Source organism: Triplophysa rosa, linkage group LG21, assembly GCF_024868665.1.
Source record: "Triplophysa rosa linkage group LG21, Trosa_1v2, whole genome shotgun sequence".
NCBI lineage: Eukaryota > Metazoa > Chordata > Actinopteri > Cypriniformes > Nemacheilidae > Triplophysa > Triplophysa rosa.
In genome coordinates, this window is record NC_079910.1 from 5947952 (window position 1) to 5975949 (window position 27998).

The following is a 27998-nucleotide window of genomic DNA, read 5'->3' on the forward strand; positions in this document are numbered from 1 at the left end:
CGGTGCTTTGCTCTCTCTCTCTCTCTGAATGTATGGGAGTGTCAGAAACATTTTAGGCGTGTTCACTGTCAATTCTCAGTCGCGTTTCCCATGGACAAACATAGCTCAACGCTTTCTCACAGTAGGGGCTCGTTCCGGCTCTTTCTTCACTTATTTTAGTTTTAATTCCACCTTTGCCTCACATTTTCGATTGTGCTCTCGGCATCTGTTTTCAGGACAAGATTGAATCACTTATCGCTGACCGCGGTTGCCAGGAAAGGTAAAGAAACGTTCGTGTTTGTTTGTTGTTTTGTGGAGTTCAGCGAGAGATTACGTGGGTTGACAACAGTACGACGGCGGCAGTGATTGTCCGTTGTTTTGCATGTTGTTTATTGGCACCTGGATGTTCGTGTTTCAAACATTCAGTGAACTGACAGTCTTGACAACATGTCTGGGCGTCATGTTCTCGTTTGCATTGATGGCTTATGTTATTGCACTAATAATGGGTTTCCTCTTTGATTCGAAGTTAGAGTGAATATTGGATATTAAGTGGCAGCATTTTGACTGTTTTGTCATTCCTGAATGTTTTATTGCAACTATTTGCATGGACTGTGGACACTGAGTCACACTGTTCTGTGAATAAAAACTTCAAATACACATGCAGTGATGTTTAAGAGTCCTTTTGAGGACGTTTTTTTTTTACTAGACACTCTTGAAAAAAAGGTTTCTTTATGACATCGCTGTGAAGAACCGTTTGTACATGTGTACAAACTTCAAATATTACCAAAAAATCTATCCGTTTATGTGTAATTTTTGGCATTATTCTCTGCCCGAATGATACACATCTTACACGATTGTTCAGCAGTACAGCACAATCTGTTTTAAGTTCTCTTTCTGCTTCTGTTTTGCCAAATCGCTTACCAAATCTGTCGTTCTTGTGTTTCCACTCTTCTCTTCTCTTGACAAAAACATCTCGTATTTACTTATAGAGTGAGTGAGTGAGTGAGTGAAAGAGAGAGAGAGAGAGAGAGTGTGTGTGTGTGTGTGTAGTGCATGTTTGTCTTTGTGGTTTTGTAACACTGGCTAATTTGCAAGCCTAATGAATTTAAAGATCGGCCCTAAAAATGAAAAACTCTGACCAGGACTCCTTCATGTTGTTCCACACCTTCGTGTTGACTTTGTATGATTTATGAAAAACATAATTTGGGTAGAAATTGTTGGTGTTAATCTTTTGTTTCAGTGATGGGGACCAGTGACATTTAAAGGGATAGTTCTCCCAAAAACGCTGGTCCTCACTGACTTCCAGGGTATGGACACAAAACCACTGAAACATTTCTCAAAATATCTTCTTTTGCAAGAAAGTCATGCTGATTTTGAAAGACGTGTGTAAAAATAAAGAGGACTGTTTTCTTTAAGCTTCTGGGCAGGGCTAGAAAATCACAGGGTTTGTTTTAAGTCTGCCTGTGAGTTTGCAAATAAAATGCACAATCCAAGGAGTGGAAAAACTTGGACGCTGAATTCAGATGTCTTGTTGAAACCTCAATGATCATCTAACCACATTTATGCAACAGGCAAAAGTCTAGCTGAATGAAATTTGGTTGAATAACTATTGCTCTGTGGATTTCTTCTCTTTTGCCAAGATGATGTAAATGAAAACTGTATATAGCTACACGGAAGAGCTTGTGAATTCCCAGGGGATTTAGAAATATGTCCTTTCAGTGGCCCATAAAGCTAAAAGACATCATCATCTCGGGGTTTCATAGACTGGAAACTGGAAGAGAGCAGATTTCCAGTGGTTGGATAATGGCCTTTTAGGGTATATTTTCATTCAGAAATGTTCCCGTGTCAGTTTCACAAACGCAATAATTGTTAATGCTTTCATTTTTCAGTTGCCTGAGTCAATTGCGACGGCTGTCTATGATTTCTAATGCAGTCTTAATCACTTCGCCCATGGCTTTGACTCTTGATATTGCTCTGTGTGGGCAGGAGACTAGCACAGCAGTTGCTATACGTCTGCTCTCTGTAGTGTTCTCTCAGTGTGGGTGTAGGCATGTTTCTAACATGTGTCTCCTCAAGCGTGCGCTTTTGCACAAACCGCGCAACAGACTTCACTGGAGGAGGATGACACGCTTGCTGTTCTGCAAGCTCAGGCGTGTCTGCGGGCAGCCAGTGACTTTGAAAGGGTTTCCTGCACAGCGCTAAGGCCCCTTTGCTTTTACAAAAAAACTCGTCCTGCCACAACTTTCCATTGAAAACATGTAGCATACATGCAGCAAGCACATCGCTTGTTTTAAATCGGGTGTGACTCGTATAGATAGATCACTGCCTTACAGTTTGTCTGTCTTTTTTGCCCTTTTCAGAGTTTGACGTTGTCTGCTTTACTGTAGATGCGATTAAAGCAAAACGTCAGCATTTAGTTAGCAAAAGCTGGTTTTTAGTTTGCCTGGCATTTGGTTTGCCTGCTGTTTTAGCGTATCCGCTCCATGATTCAGGTTAGTTTATTTGCGCCAAGGTTATTTTAGTTTACTAAGAAAATGTTTCTGTTCATTGAAATCAAATAAAATATTGACCTAAAAATTATTGGAAAAACTTAACTGAAGGAAAAATTGAAATGTTGCCTCAAAATTAACTGAAATAAGTTTAAAGCACTAAAATTATAATAATAAACAAAAACTAAAATAAAAATGTATAATCTTATATAGCAAAATAAAAAATGAACCAATAAATTATAAAATGACACAAGCATATACCAAAAATGGCTATAACTTTAACTAAAATTTACACAGAAACTAAAAATCTAAAAATAAAAGCTAATTTATAATATTTGATAAAACTAAAATCAAAACTATAATAACTCTGATTCGCGCTTCCCCCGTGTATATAGTTTCAGAGCAACTGTACAGAACTAAATACAGTACATTTATGAGCTTTGTGCATGAGCTAAAATGCACAGCCCCACAAAAATGGGACAAGAATGATCCCCTTTTAGGTTAATGATTCACACTTTCATCAGCAGATTGAATGCAAAGCAGTCTGTTTGTAGTTTAAGCGTAGGTGGATTGGGGGTGGCAGGGGAAGACTCGTGACTGCTGACCGGGCTTTCCTTCCCCTGATAACACCCTTCATCATTCCTGTCCTGGCAACGGTCTGAGGCAGCGCAGCTGATGGGGAAACTCGTTCCATAGCAACCAGTATTGCAAAACCTTTGTAGTGAGCTGCATTACTGTGTTTCCTTGCAAAAGCTAAAATGATTTGATTTGCTTTGGTTTATCCTGATAAAGATCTACTCGTAACAAGCTAGTTTTTTCTTCATTTTTACAAAAAAAAGGAAAAAACATTTGTGATCTCAATGGTTCTTTAATGTTGTTTATCCTAGACAGCAAAGATGAAATGGAGACTTTTGCTTAAATTCCTAAATGAAGTGCTCTCATCTAGCTTTTTAGAGATGATCGGCCAAGATACCAATGTCTGCAAAGACCTGTTTTTTTTCTAAAGACCACTTTGCAAGATGTAAACACAGGTCCAGAGGCATTTCTGGTTTCTTTATTTTATTTTTAAATCTTACATATATAATCCTAAAGGTCAAGTGTATGAAATTTAGCGGCATCTAGCGGTACGGTTGCGAATTGCAACCAACAGCTCACTCCATCCCTTTCGAAGCACTACGGTGACTGACACAGAACTAAGATGTCGTCAACAGGGCTCTAGAGTGCGACCTTATTTCTCAATGGTGCAACTAAGAAAAATCTGAGGTCGCACCGGTGCGACCAGCCGTTCGAGCGAGAAAAGTTTCCGCAACTCTGAAAGTCTCCCTGTGATTCAACAACAGACACACATTAGGCCCATATCGTGGTCTAAACCAATCAGAGATAGTGAAGGGCGGACCCCCCTCTGATTGGCCATGGTTCAGATTTTCCTGTACGTGTGTGTACCAGAGGTCGCATTAAACGAAAATTGACAGATTTTTTTTACCAGTGACGGAAAAATCTGAAGGCCGTTCGTCCGTCATTTTGACGGATTATAATGAGGGCAATTTGTAACTCCCCGTTTCCCTTCATTAGAGCGCGATATGCTCGCGAAGGGACGTGCGTGTTTTCACATGTCATTGTTACTGACTAGACTATGTGATGCGATCTGGGAAAACCCGTCGGATGTCGCGCTGGGACGCGGGAAAGACAGTTCACCTATCAAAGTAAACCTCATAACATGAAGAATGAAGGAGTAGCAATGCACATTTCCCGCCAGTCCTGTGTAAACTACGGCATACAAAGTTTTTTTATACAATGTTTTCGTGAGATGACAGAGCTCCCCGTCTGCAGCACCGGGAGTTATCCGATCGCAAAACATACAAGGGATGATCAAAAGTTCAGACACTATGCACATGATAAACAACGTAAAACTTGCTTCACTGCTTATTAGTTGTTATCCGTAATGTTTGCTAGTTTCCTTGTGTAGTTATAATGGCAGAGCTCTCGTAAGTGTGCCGTGCACCATTTTCCTTACTTTCGTTTTATTCAAACGGTTTTGTACAGTATTTTTATAGACTTAAAAACTGGGAAATGTTTTTTTATTAAATTGTTATTAGAGTAAGTCTTTTACTACTCTAAAGTGACTTTTACTTGTGATACTGGACTGTTGTGCTTTTATTTTCATCACTTAACTTTAAACCCGTTTTCCTCCAAATTCCGTTCCTGAAAATCCTAGCGCTTCAGCCGACCTCAGCCATAACTTTTGTTCCATACACAAGGTATGAGCAAAATAAAAACTGATTTGGAAAGGGCTTGAATGTGGTATCAAAAACTGTAATATATAAATTTGCACCATGTGTTGGGTTTTCCCAGATCGAATCACATATGTACATAAACATTAAAACATTAAATATATAGATGAATATAAACAACAACGGCTTTATTGGGCATTCAGTTGTATTAAAATACAACAAGTTCCGAGACGCAAGTACAGCGTGATGACGTCACGAACATACTAATTACCACCTAACGCCACCTTGCACCATAGTGACGGTTAATAATAGATTATGACGGATTTTTACGAGCCTGTCAGTCAAAATGACAGACAATAAAAAAGTCTAGTGCAACCTCTGGTGTGTACGTTTGAAAATGCGTGTGCTGCTGTCAGACAGAGAGGGGAGGAGCCTATAGGCCCGTCAGTTAAACAGAGAGGGGAGGAGCCTATAGGCCCGTCAGTTAAACAGAGTGGATGTAGCCGCGGATGATGAGAGAAGATGAAAAGAACGATTGACAACTTTTTCATGAATAATGTTAAGTTAAGGCCTGATCGGTCCAAAAATCATAAGCACTGCTCTGACATGGAGCCATCAACCTCCCAGGTTATGTCAAGCCCTGGTCTATTTATCTTGAGATGTTTTAAGTTTAAATTTCAGTTCACTGAAGCACTTTAACAGCAACACTTTTTCAGTAAGTTACCTTTCTTGTAGAATTGTGCTTCAAATAAACAACTTTATGTTGACCAGATTGTTAGTTAATTATTTACAAGTCAATTTTGCCTATATGGACAGCGATTTAAAAAAAGTGAACTGGTAAAACAGCGGTGTTAAATGCGATGCGGTCGAAAATTTGGGTGCACCTAACTTTTGTGCTGGTGCACCTAAGAAAAAAAGTTGGGCGCACCAGTGCAACCAGTGCAAAAAGTTAGTCTAGAGCCCTGGTCAAGTTTTCGCTTCTTTGCCGAAGTAAATAACGTATTTAGGAAACGCACGCTGTAGAGCAGTTTGTCCGTTTAGGGCTACTGTAGAAACAACATGGAGAATACTATGTAAGGGGACCCGTGGTGTATGTAGATAGAAAAAGCTCATTCTAAGGTCATAAAAACAAAACGGTTCATTATGTATGTTATATTGCATTTCTGTCAATAGATCCTCCAAAAAATTACACATGACCTTTAAATCTATTTGTTTAACATTTTAATTTGGTTATAAATGTTCTGTTGGTTGTATTTTGTTCAAACGTTTGTAGTTGTTAAAAAACAGAATCAGGAAGTTCTTCTGGACCAGCATTGAACCAGCATTCTTTACGTCTTCCGAAGTCGTCTACATACTGTATTACTGTATGTCATCAGTTGTTTTTGTTGTCACAATGTTTCTATTTCTGTTTCTACTGAGATTTCCATTAAGGCCCTCGAGCTATTAAAGAGCAATAAAATGTTCCTTTGTGAATAAAAACCTAAAACACTTGAGTTTATGAAGTATTGCTGATAGAAAACAGTAGGTTCCCATAAGGACAGGGAACAGATTGTCCAAACAACACTAAGCTTTTGAAAGTATAATTTCTAAATATAGATTTGATAGGCATTGTAAAGGAAACTAAAGCTAACAAACTACTAACTAGCTAATGTGTGAACAGCTGACATTCAAGCATTTTTGCAGAAATGTTATATCTTGCCTGAGAGCCTCACGCCCTCTGTCTGGTGTTCTACATCCAGCTTTTCTGGTAGGTTGGAATGGAAATGTAATCTAATGGCTGAGATAGAAAGAGGGGCTTGGCTGTGGAATTTAACTTCTTATGCAACAATGATCATTGCAAAACAAAAAATAGTGTACGGTGCTAGAAATGCCAAGGTCATGGGTTTGATATACAAAAAAATTATACTGATGAAGTACAATACCTGAATGCATTGTAAGTTGATTTGGATAAATGTGTCTGATAAATCTAAATCTTGAGGTAGAAGACATGTCAAGCAGTAACAGCGCTGTTACTTTACTTTAAACTCAAAAGAAGATATTTTGAAGAAAGTTAGTAACCGAACTGCGACAGCACCCATTTTCTTGCACAGCTTTTGTGTCCATACAATTGAAGTCAATGGGTGCTGCCACTGTTCAAAATATCTTCTTTTGTGTTTTGCTGGAGAACAACTATTAAGAGAATTGCAAAACAACTATAAATATTAACAAATTGTTTAAACATGTGCAAAAACTCAAGCACCTAATATAAACTTAAATTTCATAGTATTGATGTTTAAAAAAAATGTTTTACTGCCAACCACGCATTTACAAACAGGAAGAGAAAATAATGCTACAATACACAATACAGGGGAATCTCTGACTTCACTAACTGAAACTATTCATCACTACAGTACACCAGTCTACCACGTCCGTAATGCTACAGACATTTTTACCTGTAAGATTTGTGAAAGCATACAAACGAAACCTATGACTCGTATGCACTTGGGAGTTTCGCAATCAATGTTTCACATTCTTTGTAGAGCTAAAAGGGAAACAGAGATGCTTCTCTACGTTTCTATGTGTATTTTGCAATAACGACGGGTTGCATATTATCCCACTAAAATAAATAAATTTGAGTTTTTACATATTGAGTTCAAATGTGTGATGCAAGATGCTGTGGAGTGATACCAGAGACTTGAAACTACTGCAGCATGGACACAATAGCAAATGTATCTGTATCGCTATTGTAAAAATGACTGGCAACTCTTTCTAAATAAACAGAAACGATTGCCAGTCCAGCAGAGACATGATCTTATACACTGTTTGTGTGGGTGTTCCAAAATCACATAGACATTTGGAAGCTGAGCCAAAAGCATCAATCGCTGTGTGACACTGCACTGGTGTTTATTAAAGCTGAGATTTTTCTCCCTCCATAAAGGAGGGCTACGCATGCAAATAAGCAATCAGGAAGAGCAGAATCCGATTACCATGCTTCTGTGCTCAACCCAAACAATTAGAGAGACTGGCGGAGAGAAAGAGACCTGCAGACATCAGCAAACATAAACAGCATTGATGTGAAAAAGGGACATTCAGAAATACTGTGGGAAATATTATACCTACCTGTATGACTGTCTTTCTTCTGCAGAACACAAATGAAGATGTTTTGAAGAATGTTGGTAACCAAACAACATTAGACCCCATTGACCTCCATTACGGAGACATGTCTCAAAATATCTTCTTTTGTGTTCCACAGTAGAAAGTCAAACAACATGGGATTGAACAGCATGGGTGAATAACGATGTGAGAACTTTTTGGGGGGGTGAAATATCCCTTTAAAGGTCCTAATAAGGCTTCATTTTCATCACGGAAAATACATAGGCTATTTGATTTACTTTGGTTTGGGAAAAATATGAGTTCCGACATTTCTTTATAAGATTTATTTATTTAAATACAAATCTGAACACTAAAATGTATTCTTTAAAAAATATTCTTTGAAATTTACTAAATTAAATGTTCAAATCTTTTAAAATGTTTGTATGTTTTCTAAAAAAAAAGAGTAAGATTGATAGGTCAAAGCATGCAAAATACTCTGTCGTGCACCTGTCAGTTACACTGCTGTTGACAAAAAAGTATTGGTTCTGTTTTCCCAACGTTCTGCTCTCACAAACACACATACACACACCCACACGCAAACACACAGGCCACACAAAGAAAGTTTCTAGGCAACGACACCAACCTTTTGAGGGAATTATCTGAGAACGGTGTGACCCTTTGTGTGCTCACATCACATGAGAGGAGTGGGTGTATATGCCAGATCCCTGTCATATTACAGTCTCAGAGCCCGTAAACAATACATTACTGAGCTCTTTCATTATGAGACCAGAACAAACAGCATTTTTAGTGGATTTTACCAAAAAAGAATTTCCCTGTGATCATAAAGATGTTCTGTTTTTTTCAAACTTAAATAAAAACGTTACGGTACTACAAATTGGTCTATAGATATACACGTGTTTGTTTGGTGGCGTTAAAGATCTGTCAGATTGCCTGTGTTCACAGACAAAATCACTGTTATTATACTCATACTATTTTTAGCTGGAAAAAATATAGATCACTAGACACAAGACTTGCTTTAAATAGGTCACCCTTTTATTCTTCATCAAAACTGTTTGGGTTGTGTAAGTTTGACACCTTAATGAATGTTCATAAGAAAAACTTTAGCCTGGCACTTGTATAATCTCCCTGGACTGGCTGATCCATTTTCCGTTGCAGATGAGACCCAGAAACATGTTGTTTCTGTCCAACACACACACAAAATGAGAGAGCGAGGGAGCGACAGAGAGATTGTGTGTTTAATTTTGTCTCTAGTTTATTAGGTCTTTATTAGTCTTGTCACCTGACATTGTACAGTCACATTCTTTGTAAGTCATACTAACCATCACTCTCAATTTATATTAACAAATAAAAAGATAATATATGAAGGTTGACAAGGCGTTTATTACACTTCTCATAAATGTATAATCCGCGTGACTGTTAACACAAACGTATTCCAAGCTGAAACGGAGAATTCAGATTCATCTTAGTTTTGGGGGTCATGTTTTTTATTTGTTAGCTTTCCACTTGTGACATTTAAATAAAAACAATGAGTTACACTCTATATGAGTATTGACATACTGTTGTGTACTATGAAAACAATTGTTAATAATAATATTCAGAATATTTATATTTAGCCTGTAATATAAAGTAGCATAAGACAGATTTATCTTCATTGTATTTTTTCTACATTTTTTTGCTGTCACACCATACACTCTTAAAAATAAAGGTGCTAAAAAGGTTCTTCACAGCGATGCCATAGAAGAACCATTCAGCCAAAGGTTCTTTAAAGAACCATCTCTTTCTTGCTTTTTTATACTCTGAAGAACCCTTTTTCACCACAAAGAACCTTTTGTAGAACAGAAAAGTTCAGATGTTAAAGGTTCTTTATGGAACCAAAAGGTTCTTCTATGACATCGAAGAACCTTCTGAAGCACTTTTTTTTTAAGAGTGTAGGACACATTTACACATTTATTTCTTAACTACCATATGAACATCATTATTTAATTTGAATAGGGTATAACTGTTTTGGATTTTTTTCTTTGTTCACCCAAAGATAAAATCAAAATATTCAAACATACTTTTTTAGCAACATTATAAATACATAGGTCTAAGGTACTTGTGTAGCTCTTACACATTAGTCCTATAAGTAGCTCATGTAAAGTAGCTGGCGTGTGGTGCAGTATTGTACGATTTGGATGGCAAATTATTTGGACACATTTCTCATCTTTGTTTAACCTGAAAGAAAAAACAACATTTCACCTGCTTATATTGATACTATGCTGATACCATGTTTTTAAATATGTATCATGGTATTATTTAAAGCACTTTGACAAATCATCTAATTTCCATAGTGTATTAGCATGGGAATTATTCAGTACACTCATACAGTATAAAAGCACCATGGTATTTCTATAGGATACCATCAACGCTAAATTATATACAGTATATTTTTTGTAATATTTACAAAAGGTGTACTGTTGTATTGACAGACATTTTCAAGCGACATTACAAATGTAAAAAACATGACTTGGTTTAATTTGTGTATTTGGTTTTAGTTAATGCATTGACTTTTCTACTTTCTACTGTAAATTCACAGATGCCAAATATGTAAAGTACTGTAATAGCTTAGCTTACCTAAAAAAAAAGACCACACCTGTCCATTTCGGTTCCACTAAAAAAAGAAGCGAAGCAGTTATCACAACATAATTGTGAGTAAATGACAGGATGTGTTTTGTGTGGACCGTCATTTTAATGCACCAACGTGCCTTGCAGTTTTCCACCTGTCGGTTTTCCTCTCACCTGTGTCTCTCTTTCTCTTTCAGTGTTATTGAAAGGCAGTCGAGATGTCAGACTCAGACGACAGAGAGCTGAGGCCGATCGACTTCATCCAGCTTCAGCAGTACATTGACTGTGAGTCCTGATGCCCACACGCACCCCACCTACTCACACTAAACGCTCTGCTTCATTATGAACTATGACTCACTCACAGCCCTTAAGCACCAAATTCCTCAGGGTCGAAAAACAACCTTTATGTGCATCTCAGAAGCCCGTGGCCCATTTACTTATGGGTGCATGTATACAGTTACTGAAAAAGAAGCACAACAATTGGCTGAAATGGTAGACACCCACCTGTCATGGATGTTGTGGCTAAAATCATGTGACTTTGTAATTTTGTAATATACAATAATCTCACTTCTCATGATCTATATTTCTTTGCAGACTGCAGTTTGACAGTAAAAGGTGTGTTAAAGGAGTTTAATGCAGATGGCAGATTAGCCAAGTACAGACATGGAGAGGTGAGTGACACGACTTTTCCATCAACAGCTCGTTATTTTGACAGCATGTTAGTCCGAGTACCCGTGAAAACATCCACCCTTAATATGAATCTTCTGGTTCAGCATATTAGAGCTCCTACAAAAACAGACATGTACCTGCTTGATAAATGAGGGTTTGTATGTACATCAGTACTGATGTTAGAAGCAATGAGATTTTTCTCAACAAAATGTTTCTAAAATCTCGAATAAGTCACTTCAGATAAAAGTTTTAACAAATGCATAGTTTAACAAATGTAAATGATGCTTTTCCATGCTCGGCAAATGTTTTTATTACAATCAAAGTCCCAGTAAAATAAAAAAATCAAGCATACAGCGTCAGTTCTGGCAGGTCACGTGAGTCAAGCGCGATCAGCTAATCCTCATCTACCTATAGAAACACGACGCTATCACAGGTTCCGTTTTAAAATTCATTCATCTAACAGCAGCCCATGAGCAAATTACCCTCCTCCATCCCCAGCTCCACTTCACATTTACAATCGGGACTCGACTTCTGTTATTCCTTTTCATGAGTCTCGATTACTTTACGTAATGTGTTACATTATTACGCTGTTCTGTTTACCCTAAGGGGGGTTATCACTGCTCTTATTCATGCTGGCTGCATTGATGGGCAGGGAGTTTTTGCCCAGAAAAGAACCATACCACCAATCTAAACTGTATGCTAATTAGGGGTGTCCCCGACTAAGGATTTACATAGTCGATTCAGAATTGTCACGTCTTGCCTATAGTCGACTGATAGTCGAATCAGACGTGTGTGCACTCATGTGTGGACGACATCAGGTGGTTAAGGGTACAGCGCGCAACATTGATGCACAAAAAAACAATCACACATTAATTTACAGAATTTGTTTAGAACTGAATATACCTTTATAATAAATAAAAATTAAAAACGAAATAAGCCAGAATCAAGTCAATGTGCAAAATAAACGTGTTTAGGCAAAATGTGTCATGAGGCGAGAGGGGACACGAGAACAAGGACAGAGGACCAAAATCGCAGACAGCGGGTAAGGGGTAACAAGGACTTTAATACAAGAACAAACAAGAAACAAAAACCCACGAGGGGGTAAGAAAACATAACAGCTAGGGTAGGAACGGGAACATAAACAGGAACATCGACTCACTACCCTAACTAGACTATATATTATATATTACATAAGACATGACTACAATTAACTAGACTAGACTAGACTTCAATACACTTCAAGACACGGCAGGTGACAAGGACACATGGCAAAACACTCCACTCAAACGACAATGATCCAGCACAAGACAGAAGACACAGGGGCATTAAATAAGGGGACAAATCAAGAGGGAACAGCTGTGGGGGATGAAATCATTACAAGCAATAACGAGGTAACGAGAGGGCGGGAACAGAGACTTTACTGGAGAGAGCATTTGGAATGCCAACAGGGCCAGAATGCCTCTCTCCACATAAAACAAGAGGTTCTGTCATGATTCTGCCACTAGATCAAGAAAAGCAAGACAAGATGGGGCAGAATCATGTCTGAAATGCGAGGGAACATAATTTTCAAAACACAAGCCACAAATAGTAAAATTAATGGACATTTTCCTTAAACATCAAGTAACAATGCTGTGCCACACAATACTAGACCAGATCTCGCCTCAAAACTATTTTTAAAACTACTCGATAATAATGTATTATTTTTTACAAACGGGAATACAGCACGTTCATTACCACTGCACTACCAATAAAGTTACTTTATTCACCGCAAGGAGGAATGCAATAAAGCATCTTACCATTTAAACAGTCAAAAAGTCCCTTTCACCTTTTTTTCCTGCGCACTCTTTCTCTGTCCTCCTGACATGCACGCCTGCTTTCAGTGCAGAGAATGTCAAGTTCCAAAAGTCTGCGCCCAGTGCGCCGTGCTTGATATATGTGGTAATTTTGGTTATTTTACTTTATTTGTTTATTTTTGTCAGTGTTGGGTAAGTTACTCTCATAAAGTAATTAATTACTAGTTCCTAATTACATATTCAATAGTGTAATTAGATTACTGTACAAATTACTTTGTCCAAAAAGTATTTAGTTACTTGTTACTAATTACTTTCTATATCCTACATCAACCTTGATTAGTTAAGTGATTCAAGGATAGGCATGTAAGGGCTCTTTTAATTAATTTAAATAAATAATATTAAACTACATAAAGTACTCTTATTAACTGACCAAAGTATTACAAATGTGAGAATTATACATTAAAGCACGGATTTTAAAGTTAGACTTTGAATTTTGATGTCAATTCCACTATTGCACACACACATTACACAAAGTATTTAGTTTAATTACATCAAAAGTAACTGTAATTAAATTATATAAAAATAAGAGTAATCCCTTACTTTACTTTTTCAAGGGAAAAGTAATTAAATTACAGTGACTAATTACTTAGTAACTAGTTACACCCAACACTTATTTTTGTATCATGCAGCGCAAAGTTCAGTCTAAGTAGCGGACTACGTGCATTTAAAGAGAAGGTGTTAATTCATATTTAAATGCCCAAACATTAAGTAAGAGACATATGTTTGGAAACTGTGTACACATTCATTTGCGAGTCATCATTGGGTGCGTGCGGAATGTGCTGCTTCTCTATACCGGTCACAGCACAGAAGACGCAGAGAGACGCGATCCTGTGCTGGGTCATAGCCAGACTGCTCATATGCGCCGGGTGTTTCGGTACCCAACCCTAAAAATGTCCCATTTCTTTACATCATAAATAATATTTTTAGCGGCTCAGTGCGTGCCCGTCTGCTATACCGCTGCCCATATAACCAAAATGGCATGATCCCCATTGCATAACACCTCTGCGAAGATTCCACTGTGAGATTGGTAGTCGAATCAGGCTCCTCCTATCGAATCTTCGACGATTCGTGGTCACCCCTAATGCTAATTGTCAATCATTTTTGACGATAGTGAACCTGACAGAATTACAATTACAATTTTTTTTCATGAAATATTGCAGTGTTTATTGTAAATAGATTATCAGTGTGGGTCATTCTCTTTTTAAAATTCATGTGCCCTCATTATCTTAAGTTAAAATCTGAAAATCACTATCCCTCTTAAATGACGTAAATTAGACGGCTTGGGCGGAGCATCCGTTAACTCCTGTCCGTCTGCTGGCAGTTCCATTTCAAAATGCAACGGCTGTTATTATACATCAAATCGCAGTGAAAAAACAAGCCACGCCCACTTTTTTCTCATTTGTAATCTGTTACACTCAGAAATGCATCAGAATACGGAAGTAAAAACGATCACAACTTCCGGTTTACAGAGACTTTAACATTCTTAAATATTATTCACATCCTCAAAACACAATAAACAATAAATTATAATCTTATATTGAAATTCTTTGTCAAATTCTTTTTGTCATACAGGCAATTATGATATTTCTTTTGTACTACTATAAGAATAATTATGTCTTCAGGCCTTTGAAGTTTGAATATAACCTTTGGCTTTTTTTCTTGTTTAATTCTGTTGATAAGTAGGACGGGAAGATCATACAGTTAGTAGAATGAGGATTAGGTTTGTAGTGCAGAATTTAATTGGATCTCTGATACATTCCCTTGAGAAACTCTCAGATATCTTTATGGCTGTATTAGTTTCCATAACGTGTACGTTGTGATTACCAAAATCGAGTTATGAAAAGCCCAACAATACACTCTTGTTAAACCTTTTAAAAGAAGCATTCCTTTACTTTTTATAGTCTAAAGAACCTTTTCCAGTACAGAGAACCTTTTGTGAAACAGAAAGCAGACGTTAACTGTTCTTTATTGAACAATACAGTCAAAGTTGTTCTTCTATGGCATCATTTAGAATATTTATTATAAGGGTTTATATATTGAAAACATTGTAAAAGTTTGTTGTCCACATGTATATTTGTGTGCGTTTGCTATGTTACTGTAATGGATGTGCCTGAGGGAAACTCATAAAGGCCTTTTGTGTAGCATGACGGTTTTTATTGATCATATTTTCATTATTGCTTTACATTCACTTAGTGCATAGATGAAGAGGGTTTCCGGCTCTTCTTGAAGACATATTTGGAAGAGGACGACTTCCCAGCAGATCTGTGCCAACGCTTGTTCAGATCTTTCCAAAACTCAGAGTCGGCTAGATCAGTTGAAAACAGTGAGTCAACTATTTCCACCTCCTTGTCTGTGTCATTTGATTTAGTGAGGACGTCTATAGGTGAATCAACGGGACTTACAGTCTTTGATAGTACATACCGTAAATGCCAATCATTTTTTATCGTTTAAGCTCTTTATCTGTATTTATTACATTTGAAGGAGAGAAATTGGCATTAAAACAATGTAACTTAAGTCAATGTAAGTAAAGCTGTCAATTTGTGACATGCTGCCAAATAGTATGAAAATGATTGTGCTCTAAAAATCAAACAAGTCACATTGTTAAAAATTGATCCACAGTCAAAAGAACATTGGTGATATAATTCACTTTTTGGTTTCTGTCTAAAGAGGACGTCTTTCTGAAGGATGTGTCCTGTTATTTCTCTCTTCTGGAAGATGGGCAACCACGGGACAAACTTGAATGTAAATCATTTAAATACATTTTGCCGTTTTACTGTACATTAATATTGATGAATTTTCTGACAATTCTGGAGTCACGTCGTGTGTTTTCCCCTAACAGTTTCTTTTAGACTTTATGACAGAGATGGCAATGGAGTGCTGGACAGTTCGGTGGGTGTTCAAGCTAAAATATATATAATACTTTCATGTAACACGAGGGACTAAAATAATCTTTGTTTATTATGTGCATCATTTATTTATATTTACAGTACTTTTAAATCCTCATTACGTAACAGGACGGAATCATATTCCTTTAATTTCTTTTTTAGTAACATCTTTAACCAGTCATGTTTCTGTGAAACAGGAAGTGGACCGCATTATTGCCCAGATGATGCATGCAGCAAACTACCTTGGTTGGGATGTGTCTGAACTGCAGCCTGTGAGTTTGTGTGTGTGCATGTTTGGTTGTGCTTGTGAGGGCCAAATGATGCCCTTCCTCTAAAAAAATAAAGTGAACATTTTCAATAAAGTATCAAATTTTAAAACGGGTCATGTCTACAGGCGTTTATCCAGAGTTGGATATAGAAAATAACACCAGATTAGTATAAAACGCTTATATAGTGAACGGTCTGTATTTGCCAAGGACAAGTGAAATGCCTGCGTGCTCTGCATAAGGTTTCCAGATGTAACCACACCCTGTCGAAGAGAAATTCCTACCTCATGTGGCAAGAATCAACTTGTCATGGAGCAAAATAAGAAAAGGCAGTCAACAAATAATAAGATTTGCATGATGTTGCTTCTTTGACAATTCCTTATTTTGAAGTATATCACAACGATCATTAAACAATTATTATATACTGCAAATTCACTTAAGGGGGTCATTAAAAAAATATAGGGCTGTCAAACGATTAATCACGATTAATCGCATACAGAATAAAAGTTTGTGTTTACATAATATACTGTATGTCTGTGTACTGTTCATATTTATTTTGTATTCATAAAAACATACACATACATGCATATGTTTAAGAAAATTAATAAACATTTATATATAATTTAAATTATTGGTAAATATAAATAAATACATGTAAATATTTCCTAAATATGTATACATGTATGTGTATGTGTATGTGTTTATAAATACAAAATGAATATGCACCTCACACAGACATATATTATGTAAACACAAACTTTTATTCTGGATGCGATTAATCGCAATTAATCGATTGACAGCCCTAATAAAATATATTCTGATTGTAGCAGAAATTAGATGACTTGTTCTTCACAGGCACATTTACAAAAACACATCTTCACCTACTTCTTCCCCCTCACTCTCAGGTTCTGAAAGATATGATGACAGCGATTGATTCGGACAGCAGCGGAACCGTGTCATTGGAGGAATGGGTGGAGGGAGGCATGAATAACATCCCGCTGCTGGTTTTACTGGGACTGAAGGTGAGAACAAAAACAATGTGCAACTGCATGCTAGAATTTGCCAGTGTTGGGAGACTATTCGCAGTCAGAAAAAAAGATTGAACGGCCAACGCTTGTGTGATATGTCTTTATGCGTTTTACGTGAACCAGCCTGAAAAATAGTTTTTTGCTTAATTTATTTTACTGTTGTCAGATTTTATTCTTGATTTGAATGTTATTACAATGTATTTGTTTCTAACAGTTTTATAGAATTACGTCAATATAAGTTCTTCTTGCTTTTTGCAATAAATGTGGCTGCCGGGTGAACTTACAAATATGTCATATGTACATTCCCCTTCACTTTATAGAAATTGCACAAACGTGTCTCGTGCCTGTTTACAACAAATACAACAAAACAAGAACTGAAAGAACAGAGCAGTAACAGTGCAAATTCTGTAATGCAGGTGCTTTCAAACTGTGGGTCATGACCCGCTTGTGGGTCACACATTGGGTTAAGGTGGGTTTAGCAAGTCACTTGGCTATTGTGGTAAATGACATAAATAGTTCAGTTCAGTTAATGACTAGCAATGACAGTGGTTTTCATGTAATATCATTAGGTATTTTTGTATTGCAATTAAAATGATATATTTAAATGATATAATGACAGGGGGAAACACGAATGTGCATATTTCCCCATAATTCCACTAAAAAATATTTATTTGAGATAGATTGTCTAGGTGGGTCTTGGAGTGAACTTGGAGTTGAGTTTCTCTCACCACTGTATGAGGAGCAGGACAGAGAAAACGCGGAGTGGAGTTGGAGCGGAGCGATTACAGATCTCTTTGGGTTGGGAGGGCAAATCGCTGTCACACATTCTGGCTTCAGATGCAAAATCAGAGTGTTGAGGTGCTATTTTCGGGCCGTCCTAGGCTGTATCTCTGTTCAAAGATCATACAGTAAAGCCAATGTTTCTCTTTTTCAGAATGCACTCCTCGTAAAGCTTGATCAAGGTTTCCCTACACACCTAAACATATGTCGAAAAGAGAGATAAAGGGAAAGTTTTATTTATTTATTGTGTGTGAGCTCTAGCCGGCAAACACTTCAGTCTCTGTTGTTACACCAAAAGCCTGCTGACTTTGCACTTGTGCAAAGACTGTCACACTTGTGTGTAAGCATTTAAGCAATTCACACACACATTTTGAAACTAAAATTTGTAACAATTTGTACAAATATGTATGGACATGTGCAAGCAGTTTTAACAGAAAAGGATTTAACCAAATATTCAGATCGTATTAAAGGGGCTGTTACTCAGGTTTTTGCTTTCAGTTACATGCTCCCCAACATTGAACAAATGAAGCGTCCATACGTTTATTTTACAAGCAAGCCACTTGGCAACTTCATCATGAAAGCTGAAGATGGCATCCATCAAGTAACGCTAGACCTCTTCCTGGCTTCACGCTCTCCATTACTGGGAACTCTAGATATCTAATGGCAAAAGTACTTCAGTACACACTGCCGTTTTTGCCAGTGCATGACAACAATGCCAAAAGTGTCTTTATCCATCGCTTGGTAAACTAAATGTAATAAAACACCATGAATTGCTGATGAGTTCAACCCCTTATGCTAAATGCACAGCGTGTCATTGTCACACCATACATTAACATTTAGGCCTAATGTGATGTTTCACAGTTTCTCCACATAAGCATCAACGAAGACGTGTGAGGAAGTTGCAGTTATTGAACACGTCCGCTGTTGACACCCATCGCCAACAGTCACTGACAGTTAAATATGGAGATGAATCACTTAAAACTCTTGTGGCACGATCCCGCTCAGCCACATAAGCCAGGGACTTCCCGATGTGCTATTTCCACCTGCCCATAGTTGAGGTACAAGGGCTATGTCGGGCCGTAAGGCCCAGTTACGTCTGCGTGGGTTTGAGTTTCAGATCTTTTGGCCGGCTGTAGTTCCCTTCTGACTCATCATAATCGAAGATTTGACTCTATTAATAAAGCCCTGATGTGAACGTGTGAGTCACAATGTCTTCAGCCCCCCTCGACACCTCCAGTCGGCCTCTGAATTCATAAAGAGTAACCAGTAGGTGTGGGATAAGAATGCAAATTGTAAAAAATAAGTAGAAGATACCCGTGTGGATTACTCATATGGTGCCTCTCTTATCCAGTGACTAATGTTGAATTTACAGCACGCTTCATCTTAACATGAGAGCTTTTTTCCTTTGTATTTCTTTAATCCAACATTTGCACTTTTAAAGATGTTATTATCGGACGCACGCACACGTCTGGCCCAAAGTTAACTTCTGGTCTATGTTTGGTTATCAGTCTGGCTAGTGGCTAGCAATTTATTTGATATTAATATTCAATTATGATTATTGTAAATTTATTGTATTCAATTAAATTAAAACTACTCAGCAATTATTGATTCTTTACAGAGGTCTACCGGAAGTTAAGTTTGAGCCACATAGCGTTTATGTTGTTGCCACTGAAACCGGCTATAGCTTAGAAGACTTTATGGAGATATTTAATGTGTCAACATTAACTAAATGTGGATCGAATTGCTCTGATACGTCTGTCTTTGGAGAATAAACTGAGAACTCGCATTTGACGTGTGATGTCTTTCTTTTGGGTGGTCAAAGGGTGTTTAACAGCATTTCTCATACCAAGATATGTTTACGTGACACATTTTTGCTGATTTCAGTGTTGCATTTTGCACATTTTGACTTTTGAGAATTTAATTTATTCTGTATATTTTTTTCTTTTCTCAAGGTGAACCAAAGAGATGGCCAGCATCTGTGGCGGATGAAGCATTTTAACAAGCCTGTGTACTGTAACGTGTGTCAGAATATGCTGCTTGGGCTGCGCAAACAGGGTCTCTGCTGCACCCGTGAGTAAAAAATACAATCATAGTTTAAGGTCCAGTGTTTGAAGTTTAGCGGCATCTAGTGGTGAGTTTGCAAACTGCAACCAAGGGCTTGCTCCACCCCTCACCCCTCCCTTTCAAAGCACTACGGAGGCTGACACAGGGCTAAGATGTTGTCACGTTTTCGCTTCTTTGCCGAAAACATATTTACAAAACGCGCTCTATAGAGCAGTTTGTCCGTTTAGGGCTACTGTATAAACAACATGGCGAATACCATGCAAGGGTACCTGCTGTATATGTAGATAGAAATAGCTCAATCTAAGGTAATAAAAACATAGCGCTTCATTATGTAAGGTCTTTATACCCTTCTGAAGACATAGTTATGTATATTATATTGCACTTCTGTCAATAGATCCTCCAAAAAAATTACACCGGCACCTTTAATACATTTTGAAGATGTAGCCTGGAAATGTGACAATAGCCGCTTTTCTACCTGCGGGCCAGAGCTATTAAGTCATCAACAGGTGTCAGTAGCCAAAGTCGCTGTATTTCCACCATCAAGGCCATTTAAAGCTACTTAAAGTCTTAGAAGTGAGAATGCAGTTGGCCCTGACACGCACTGGCTTGCCTTTATGTGACGCGATAGTGGCAACGGTTTCTTAACTATTAATCAGTAAAGCGATGTTTAGTTCTCATCTGGAATCAGTTTTGTATCACAACAGTTTGCTGTCATACACAGGTTGTAAATACACAGTGCACGGCCGGTGTGCCAATAAGAACCCAGCTCCATGCAGCCGCACATATGTGAAGTCCAAGAAAGAGACAGGGGTAAGTACACAATTTCATTTGATTTTAGTTGTTTTAAATCTCACATAGTGAACATAGGCTTTAATAGTTCAGTTGTGACAACTTACCCCGGTGTGACAACATGTCCTGTTGTCGGGGCATGTTGTCATGTGCATTCTATGAACGTGAATCTTATAATTGTGGACATTTTTCTAACAAAGGTGCTTGCCTATACAGACTTTGATTTTCAAAACAGACCAGCACTGAGACATATTTATGTTAGATGTATTCAACCAGCCCAGATCTGCTCTGTATTTGAATGACCTAAGTCAACACTGCAAATGTAAACAGCATACAACATTTGTTTGCATGCAGATTGCATCTCACGACTGGGTGAGTGGAAACTGTGATTCAGGGAAGTGCGACAGGTGTCAAAAGAAAATAAAGCATGGCCTTACTGGAAAACGCTGCATCTGGTGTCACACATTGGTGAGACTGGTATTTTATTGTAGTTATTAAATAGTCACCTGTAAATAAAAGGAAATACTGCTATTATTACTGCTTGTAATCATTACATATTACTAAGCTAAAGTTAGATAAAAATGCTTTTATAACTCATTTAATCACCATAAAAATCAGATTAGGATCATGTTTTCTGTTAACTATGATTGTGTTCTAATGATTTCTGTTATATGATTATATCTATCATCATTACAGTGATGGAGCATTTCACTTCCAACCGTTTGTAGTTTTCAAGTTTTGTGTTTTCCTCTTACGTTTAGAGACATGATGAGTGTGCGACTCAGGAACCCTTAGAATGCCACTGTGGCCTTTTAAGGGACCATATTTTACCCCCGTGGGCCATATACCCCATCATTAAGGTAATATAATTCTACAATGACAAGAAACAAAGATTCCCCCTTCCATGTTAAGTGCTCAGAGTACCCAGAAAAGCGCTATATACTGTAAATGTCATGTAATGTTTATTTGATACAATTATTATGAAATTAAATATTAATATAAATGAAATAAAATAAAATATAAATAGTTATATTATTAGCCACTAGACAAACACAGACTGGAAGTTAACTTCAAACCCATGAGTCTGATGAAACCGTCTATATATAGTCCTAGATGCTTACATTTGCACAGTTACAATTAGTTTAATAGCAGACTGTTTCCTACATAAGCAAATTATTCAACAAATGGATTAAACATAAGCTGGTCATAATAGTACGGAGCCCCTTTCGGGACGTGGTGGTGGAAAAATATAAGGAAGAGAATTTTTATTTTATTTTGCGTTATCTCACAAAGTTTTTGCGTTCCCCCGAGAAACATTGCGTTCCCTCGCAAAGATATTTGCATTGTCTCGCAAAATGTTTGCGTTCTCTCGCAAACATATTTGCGTTATGAAAAAAAAATGTTTGCGAGTTCGGACAAACGCTTCATGTTTAATGTCCCGCTGACAGAGTTTGTTTTTATAACACAAATGACACCTCATTCTATGTAATGTAAACGATGAACTACAACTTAATTTTCCACAAACCGAGCCTTGATCTCAGGCGGCAGCCGGCTGAGATAAGACCGAAGGGATCGTCTGCAAAGTGCAAAACCTTAAGATCATTAGGGTACAAATGCTACATACTGTAGTATAACTAAAACCAGTTTAAATTCAGCAAGAAAACATTAATGTGTAAACTGAATTTGGTGACACGGTGTGTAACATTGAAGTTATTATTAATGACTATTTTTGTAGTAACGCTTTTCGGGTTTACATTCACTTTGCAGACGGTCCCTTCAGACTTGTCCATGTCGCCTGCTCATATAGAGATCAATTTATATTCTCGTTTTGAGGAAGACTAGGTTGTAGATCCTTGTCTAAGGAATTATGTGTTATTTGTGTTATAATAACGTTTAGCTCACAAGTTATTGGTCCGGGTATCTACTATATGAACCGCTCCATTGTTAATACAAGGAGCGGGACAACAAGTGCTTGTCCGAAATCACAGAATGTTTTGCGAGATAACCCAAATATGTTTGCGAGAGAACGCAAATGTTTTGCGAGGGAAAGCAATGTTTCTCAGGGGATCGCAAAAGTTTAAAAAAATATTTTCTCTCACCTTTCATATTTTTTCCACCACCAAGTCCCTAAAGGGGCTCCGTATAATAGAGATGTACAGCTTTATCAGACATTACATATAGTCTGTAAAGTGTTATGACTGCACTGAGTAGTTGTCATTTTATTTTTCTAAAAAACATGATTGTGTAGTTTAAACCACCCCTATAAGACTAGTCAAGAAAAAACACAATTATGCAATGCTTTAATTCTTCTGTGTTCACCAGTTCTGTTGTTTGTGTCGTCTGTGTGTTTCCTCAGGAGAGGCAGAACAGCATTAAGAATGGATGTTCATGTGCAGGTGATGATAGTGAGCTCAACACTACACCTGACGGACAGATACTACAGGTAAGACATGGTCTGGACTGTCTGTCTAATGTCACCTGACAGAATTGCAAAAATACTGATTTGATATCTTAAACATTCCCGTCCTCCCATTGGTCAGACAGCAGATAGTCCTGCTCCCGACTCACACTATTGGTTGAGCTGTGTCAGACAACATAAACAAACAAACTATTTTAAAAACATGCTTTGGCTCATTTCTTTTATGCAGTTCGTTTTTCAGTTTTAGAAGGTATTTCAGGCCAGGACAACATATTCTATAAGATCATTGTGACAGTAACACACAGCTTCTTGTGCCCACACAGATAAGCCCAATTCCTGACACACATCCACTTTTGGTGTTTGTCAACCCTAAAAGTGGCGGAAAGCAGGGAGAGAGGTGAGCTTATCCTTTTACAAAGTGATATCTAGCTGGTATTGTTATCAGGTTTATCAGACATGTACATGCTTTCGTGTTCTTTCAATAAATATATGCTTTTACAGAATCCTTCGAAAATTCCAATACTTGTTGAATCCTCTGCAAGTTTATAATCTTAACAATGGCGGACCAGGACCAGGGTAAAGATTTCTTAAAAACTCGAATATATTTGATCTGTGCGTGATTTTATCTTGTTTTGTTTACGTGTCCTGCATTCTCTCGATTGAATTTGTTGATGGCCAAACTACTTTTTTGTTGCTTACATTGTGTTATATAGGCAAAGCATCTGTATGGTTTTAATCTGTAGCCATTTATGCTCAAACAGGTTGCATTTCTTCAGAGATCTAGAAAACTACAGGATATTAGTCTGTGGAGGAGACGGCACAGTGGGCTGGATTCTTGACGCCATAGGTTGAAAACGCAATCTTTGATTCTTTGATACTTCCAGTACCGAAAAAAGAGGATTTGAGATTTTAGGATGATAGTAAACATGTTTACCTTGTTCTCACTTCACTTTCAACTAACCATTTTCATTTCTTTACTGAAGATAAAGCCAACCTGCCAGTGCGCCCCCCTGTGGCTGTGCTTCCTCTTGGCACAGGAAATGATCTGGCACGGTGTCTGCGATGGGGTGGAGGTGAGGAGAGCGTACTACAAGTTGTGCTTTATACACCCTTTCATTGAACCAAAAGAGAAAACTACGACAAAATAATACACAAAACATCTAAACCACCCCAAAACATTAACATTTTCACATGGAGTAAAAGCAACGTATTGAAATTTCAGTTTTCTTCTGTATTGTTAAAATTGTTATTTGGCTGCAATTTATTTATTTTATGTTTTATTTAGTGTTCATAAATTCATAACTTTACAGACTTCTGCCTCTTATTATTTACTGTGCAAGTACACTTGATTCACGTAGGCGTGAACTTTTACGAGAATAAAATATTTCCGTAGACCTGCCCTGTCTGTGTTCAGAGAGCAGTTCTTATCAGTCCTCTGGTTCTAGGTTATGATGGCATGGATCTGGGCCGAATCCTGAAAGACATAGAGGGGAGTTCTGTGGTTTCGATGGACCGCTGGAGTGTACAGGTGATTACGGAGGAAAGCCAGGACAGAGGTGACCCAGTGCCCTACGAAATCATCAACAATTATTTCTCCATCGGAGTGGTACGACACATTCAGTTCAGTATACATTCAACAAATTACGTGTAATATTGCTTCAGTAGCATCTTAGCGATGATAAAATAATCACATTTGATCAATAAAATGTGTTGTTTCTGAAAGCTTATATTGTCTCGTCATGAAAATATTTGTTTTTGTGTTTATTTTGACAGGATGCGTCTATTGCTCATCGCTTCCACACCATGAGAGAGAAACATCCTCAGAAGTTTAACAGCAGGTGGGCATCAGATCTATCTTTTGTTGTTCATGTTTATAATAATATATACTGTAATATAATAATGTGCTATTTTTAATAATTGAATAGTAAAACCACTACACTATTTTTTTTCAGAATGAAGAACAAACTTTGGTACTTCGAATTTGCCACCTCTGAGACCATCTCTGGATCTTGTAAGAAACTAAAGGAGTGTCTCACCATTGAGGTGAGATATTTCAACATGCAAGGTGCATTATGAAGAGAATTTTAAAAAGACAATAATCGGTTTGTTCTTGGCCATACCTGTTTTCATTTTTCCTTGGGGTTTCTTCCCCTCTGAAAGCATCCGCATTGTCAGGGAGTTTTGATAAATCTGCTTCAGTTGTCTCCTGGAGCTCTGCTGTAGCCAGGCCCATTTCAATCTACCAGATCAAGGGCTTTAATTCAGTCCATGAACAAAACGCAATTCATTACTTAAAAATGTGCTTACACACGTTGCAAGCATTTGGCTTGAAATATTGGGAATTAAAAATATGAAAACCAAACACAATGTCTGACTTTATCCAGTGTTGTGGGACACCGTTGGATCTCAGTAATCTCTCTCTGGAGGGTATAGCTGTCCTCAACATTCCCAGCATGCACGGCGGGTCCAACCTGTGGGGTGAAGCCAAAAAAAGTGACAAAGCAGACCAGGAGTTGCCTGAGGTCATCGTGGACCCTGAAGTCTTAAAAGTGAGCCCGCAGGGTAGGTTGGTTCCCAAACAGGAACTGTTAAAGGGTTATCTTGATATGATTATACTATGAAAACATACTGTATTTTCAAAAAGTCAAAAAAGAAACATAGATTGAAGAAAGCAGCGAAGTAGTTCACTGGAAACACAAATTCGATTAATGTGAATGCCTGTTTCAGCAACTTGGGCGTAGTGTTTTGTGAGCATGTAATGCAGGCTTCACAAAAAGGCTGTTATTAAAGAGACAATGCAAACTATATTTAACCGTAAACCCACGGCTCACACGTGCAGAGGCATGGGAGTGAAAACAGGCCCATTTAATCGTTCTGGTCAGAAAATGGGTGTGATCATGAAGTGAATTCTGACTGTTACATTATAAATGTTTATAAAAAATATTGTATGACATGTTGCTCCGTCCACACAGACATCAGTGATAAGCGCATGGAGGTGGTGGGTTTGGAAGGAGCCATTGAAATGGGACAGATATACACAGGGCTGAAGAGCGCTGTCCGACTCGCCAAAACATCTCAGATTACCATCAGGTGAGACAAACTGTTTCAGACTATTCATAAATTAACCGGGTGCCCGTTCAGGCTGATGGGGAAAACCAAGCTCACAATGGCACGAACAAGCCAAGACATGCACAGACATGCTTATAATTGGCCGTTGTTGTATGGTTCATTAACATAGTCATTATTTGCATTTTATTGAAATGTAAACTATTTCATTTACATTACAGACATTCTTTTGTCATGTAATAGAGGTTATCAGATGGCCAACTAAATTTAACTTTTACTATTGACTCATAATCTCTGGGTGTAAAATATACGGTGATGGCATAATTCATTATTTTTTGTCATTTTTATTGAATAAAAGAATGAATAATAAGGCATAATTGTTTTTGGTTGTTATTCAAAAATGCACTCTTGTTTGTAGGACAAATAAACCAATGCCCATGCAGATTGATGGAGAGCCGTGGATGCAGCCACCTTGTACAGTGAGTGCCCTCAACCGCTTTCTAAATATTGCCTCTCTAAACACTTTGAATTTCAATGATAAGTCATTTTTATTGTTTTTTTTACATGCAAAATGTATATTTATGTTGGATAAACCATTTCTTTAAGCAAGATTTAACTAACCATGTTTGTTGTATCCATTTTATTTTCTCTTTCTCAGATTCATATTACACATAAGAACCAAGCCAATATGCTGATGGGCCCTCAAGCCAAATCCACTGGCTTTTTCAACCTGAAATAGTTTACCCATACCTGTCCAATGCTATGTATGAAAGATGCTGTACAAATCTGCGTGCATTATCAGGTTAATGGACAACATCTGTTTAAAGTCTAATTTTATCTCTGCAACAAATGCTTAATAAGGTTTCAATTTTTATTTATACTCTTTTAGGAGATAGCTCTTACATGCAGTGACGATTTCACAGATCTCTTCCTCAGCCCATCTTAACATGAATTGTGCATCAAACTGTACTTAAACAGTATAGGTCATGCAATTTTTTGCATGGATTTTGTTTTGCTGTGAAAAATGTATTGCACAGTTCATTCCAAGTAAATGGATGTTTTTTTAAGATAATCTTAATATGCATCCACTATATGGATCCGTTTGCTAAGGTTTGATGCACAGTCTATTCAGTGGCTTTGCTGTATAGGTGATTTAAAAAGGACTGCTATATGCCAATTGCACAGCCTTTTTTCTTTGTTCTTAGTTTATAAAGTCAATCATCTGGTCATTGCAGTTACAAATCATTATATATGTCACTATTCATCCAGGTGCCCACCTAAACAACTAGATTCAGTGCATTGAATTGTAATTTATTTGCTGTATAAGAAGCAGGTGTACTGTTTGGATAATATATTGAAACAGAATTAACAGTATAATGTATAAATAATTTTATTGGGTCATTTTTATTGTATCCAGAATGGATTGAGTCAGTTCGGTAAAACTGATTTTTCATACATTTGCACAGTGTGGATGAAACGTAATGTATTTAGTGTGCTAATGCTCCTTAAATTTAGATAATTCAATGGGCAAATTTGTGGTTTTAGATAGCATGTTGCACACCTTCTCTTTTATATATTCTTTGGGTTTGCTGTACAGAACACTTAAGGCAGTGGCTCTTAACTCCTTAATGAGGGAGACGTGCAAAAAGTGCAGTTCTGTGGGTCCCCAAGACCAATATTGAGAATCACTGATTTAAGGCAGGCATCATTTTATTGTGCTCTTGAGAATGCAGAAATTCCATTAATTTTGTGAATTTGTCTGAATAAATATTTCAACGTTTAA

At 37.5% G+C, this 27998-nt stretch overlaps 1 protein-coding gene across 3 annotated transcripts; it reads left to right on the plus strand.

Annotated features, from left to right (window-relative positions):
• Nucleotides 1-45: 45 nt before the first annotated feature.
• On the plus strand, nt 46-27998 carry dgkaa (diacylglycerol kinase, alpha a). 3 transcript variants are annotated; one of them, XM_057363458.1, is made up of 25 exons: nt 46-121; nt 216-259; nt 10594-10681; nt 10991-11067; nt 15112-15241; nt 15586-15660; nt 15758-15807; nt 16001-16075; nt 16975-17091; nt 19830-19947; nt 20663-20751; nt 21085-21198; nt 21492-21590; nt 23087-23173; nt 23473-23546; nt 23651-23725; nt 23911-23996; nt 24133-24222; nt 24595-24755; nt 24923-24987; nt 25102-25192; nt 25534-25711; nt 26122-26239; nt 26634-26694; nt 26874-27998. In XM_057363458.1, the coding sequence occupies exons 3-25, from the start codon at nt 10615-10617 to the stop codon at nt 26952-26954; spliced, it is 2178 nt and encodes a 725-aa protein (XP_057219441.1). In that variant the 5' UTR covers nt 46-121; nt 216-259; nt 10594-10614; the 3' UTR covers nt 26955-27998. The 3 variants fall into 3 exon arrangements, 2 of the variants coding, with proteins under 2 accessions (XP_057219441.1, XP_057219442.1); XR_008965160.1 differs by having other exon boundaries at nt 70-259; nt 26874-27017; nt 27105-27998; XM_057363459.1 differs by lacking the exon at nt 26874-27998 and having other exon boundaries at nt 63-259; nt 25534-25698; nt 26634-26698.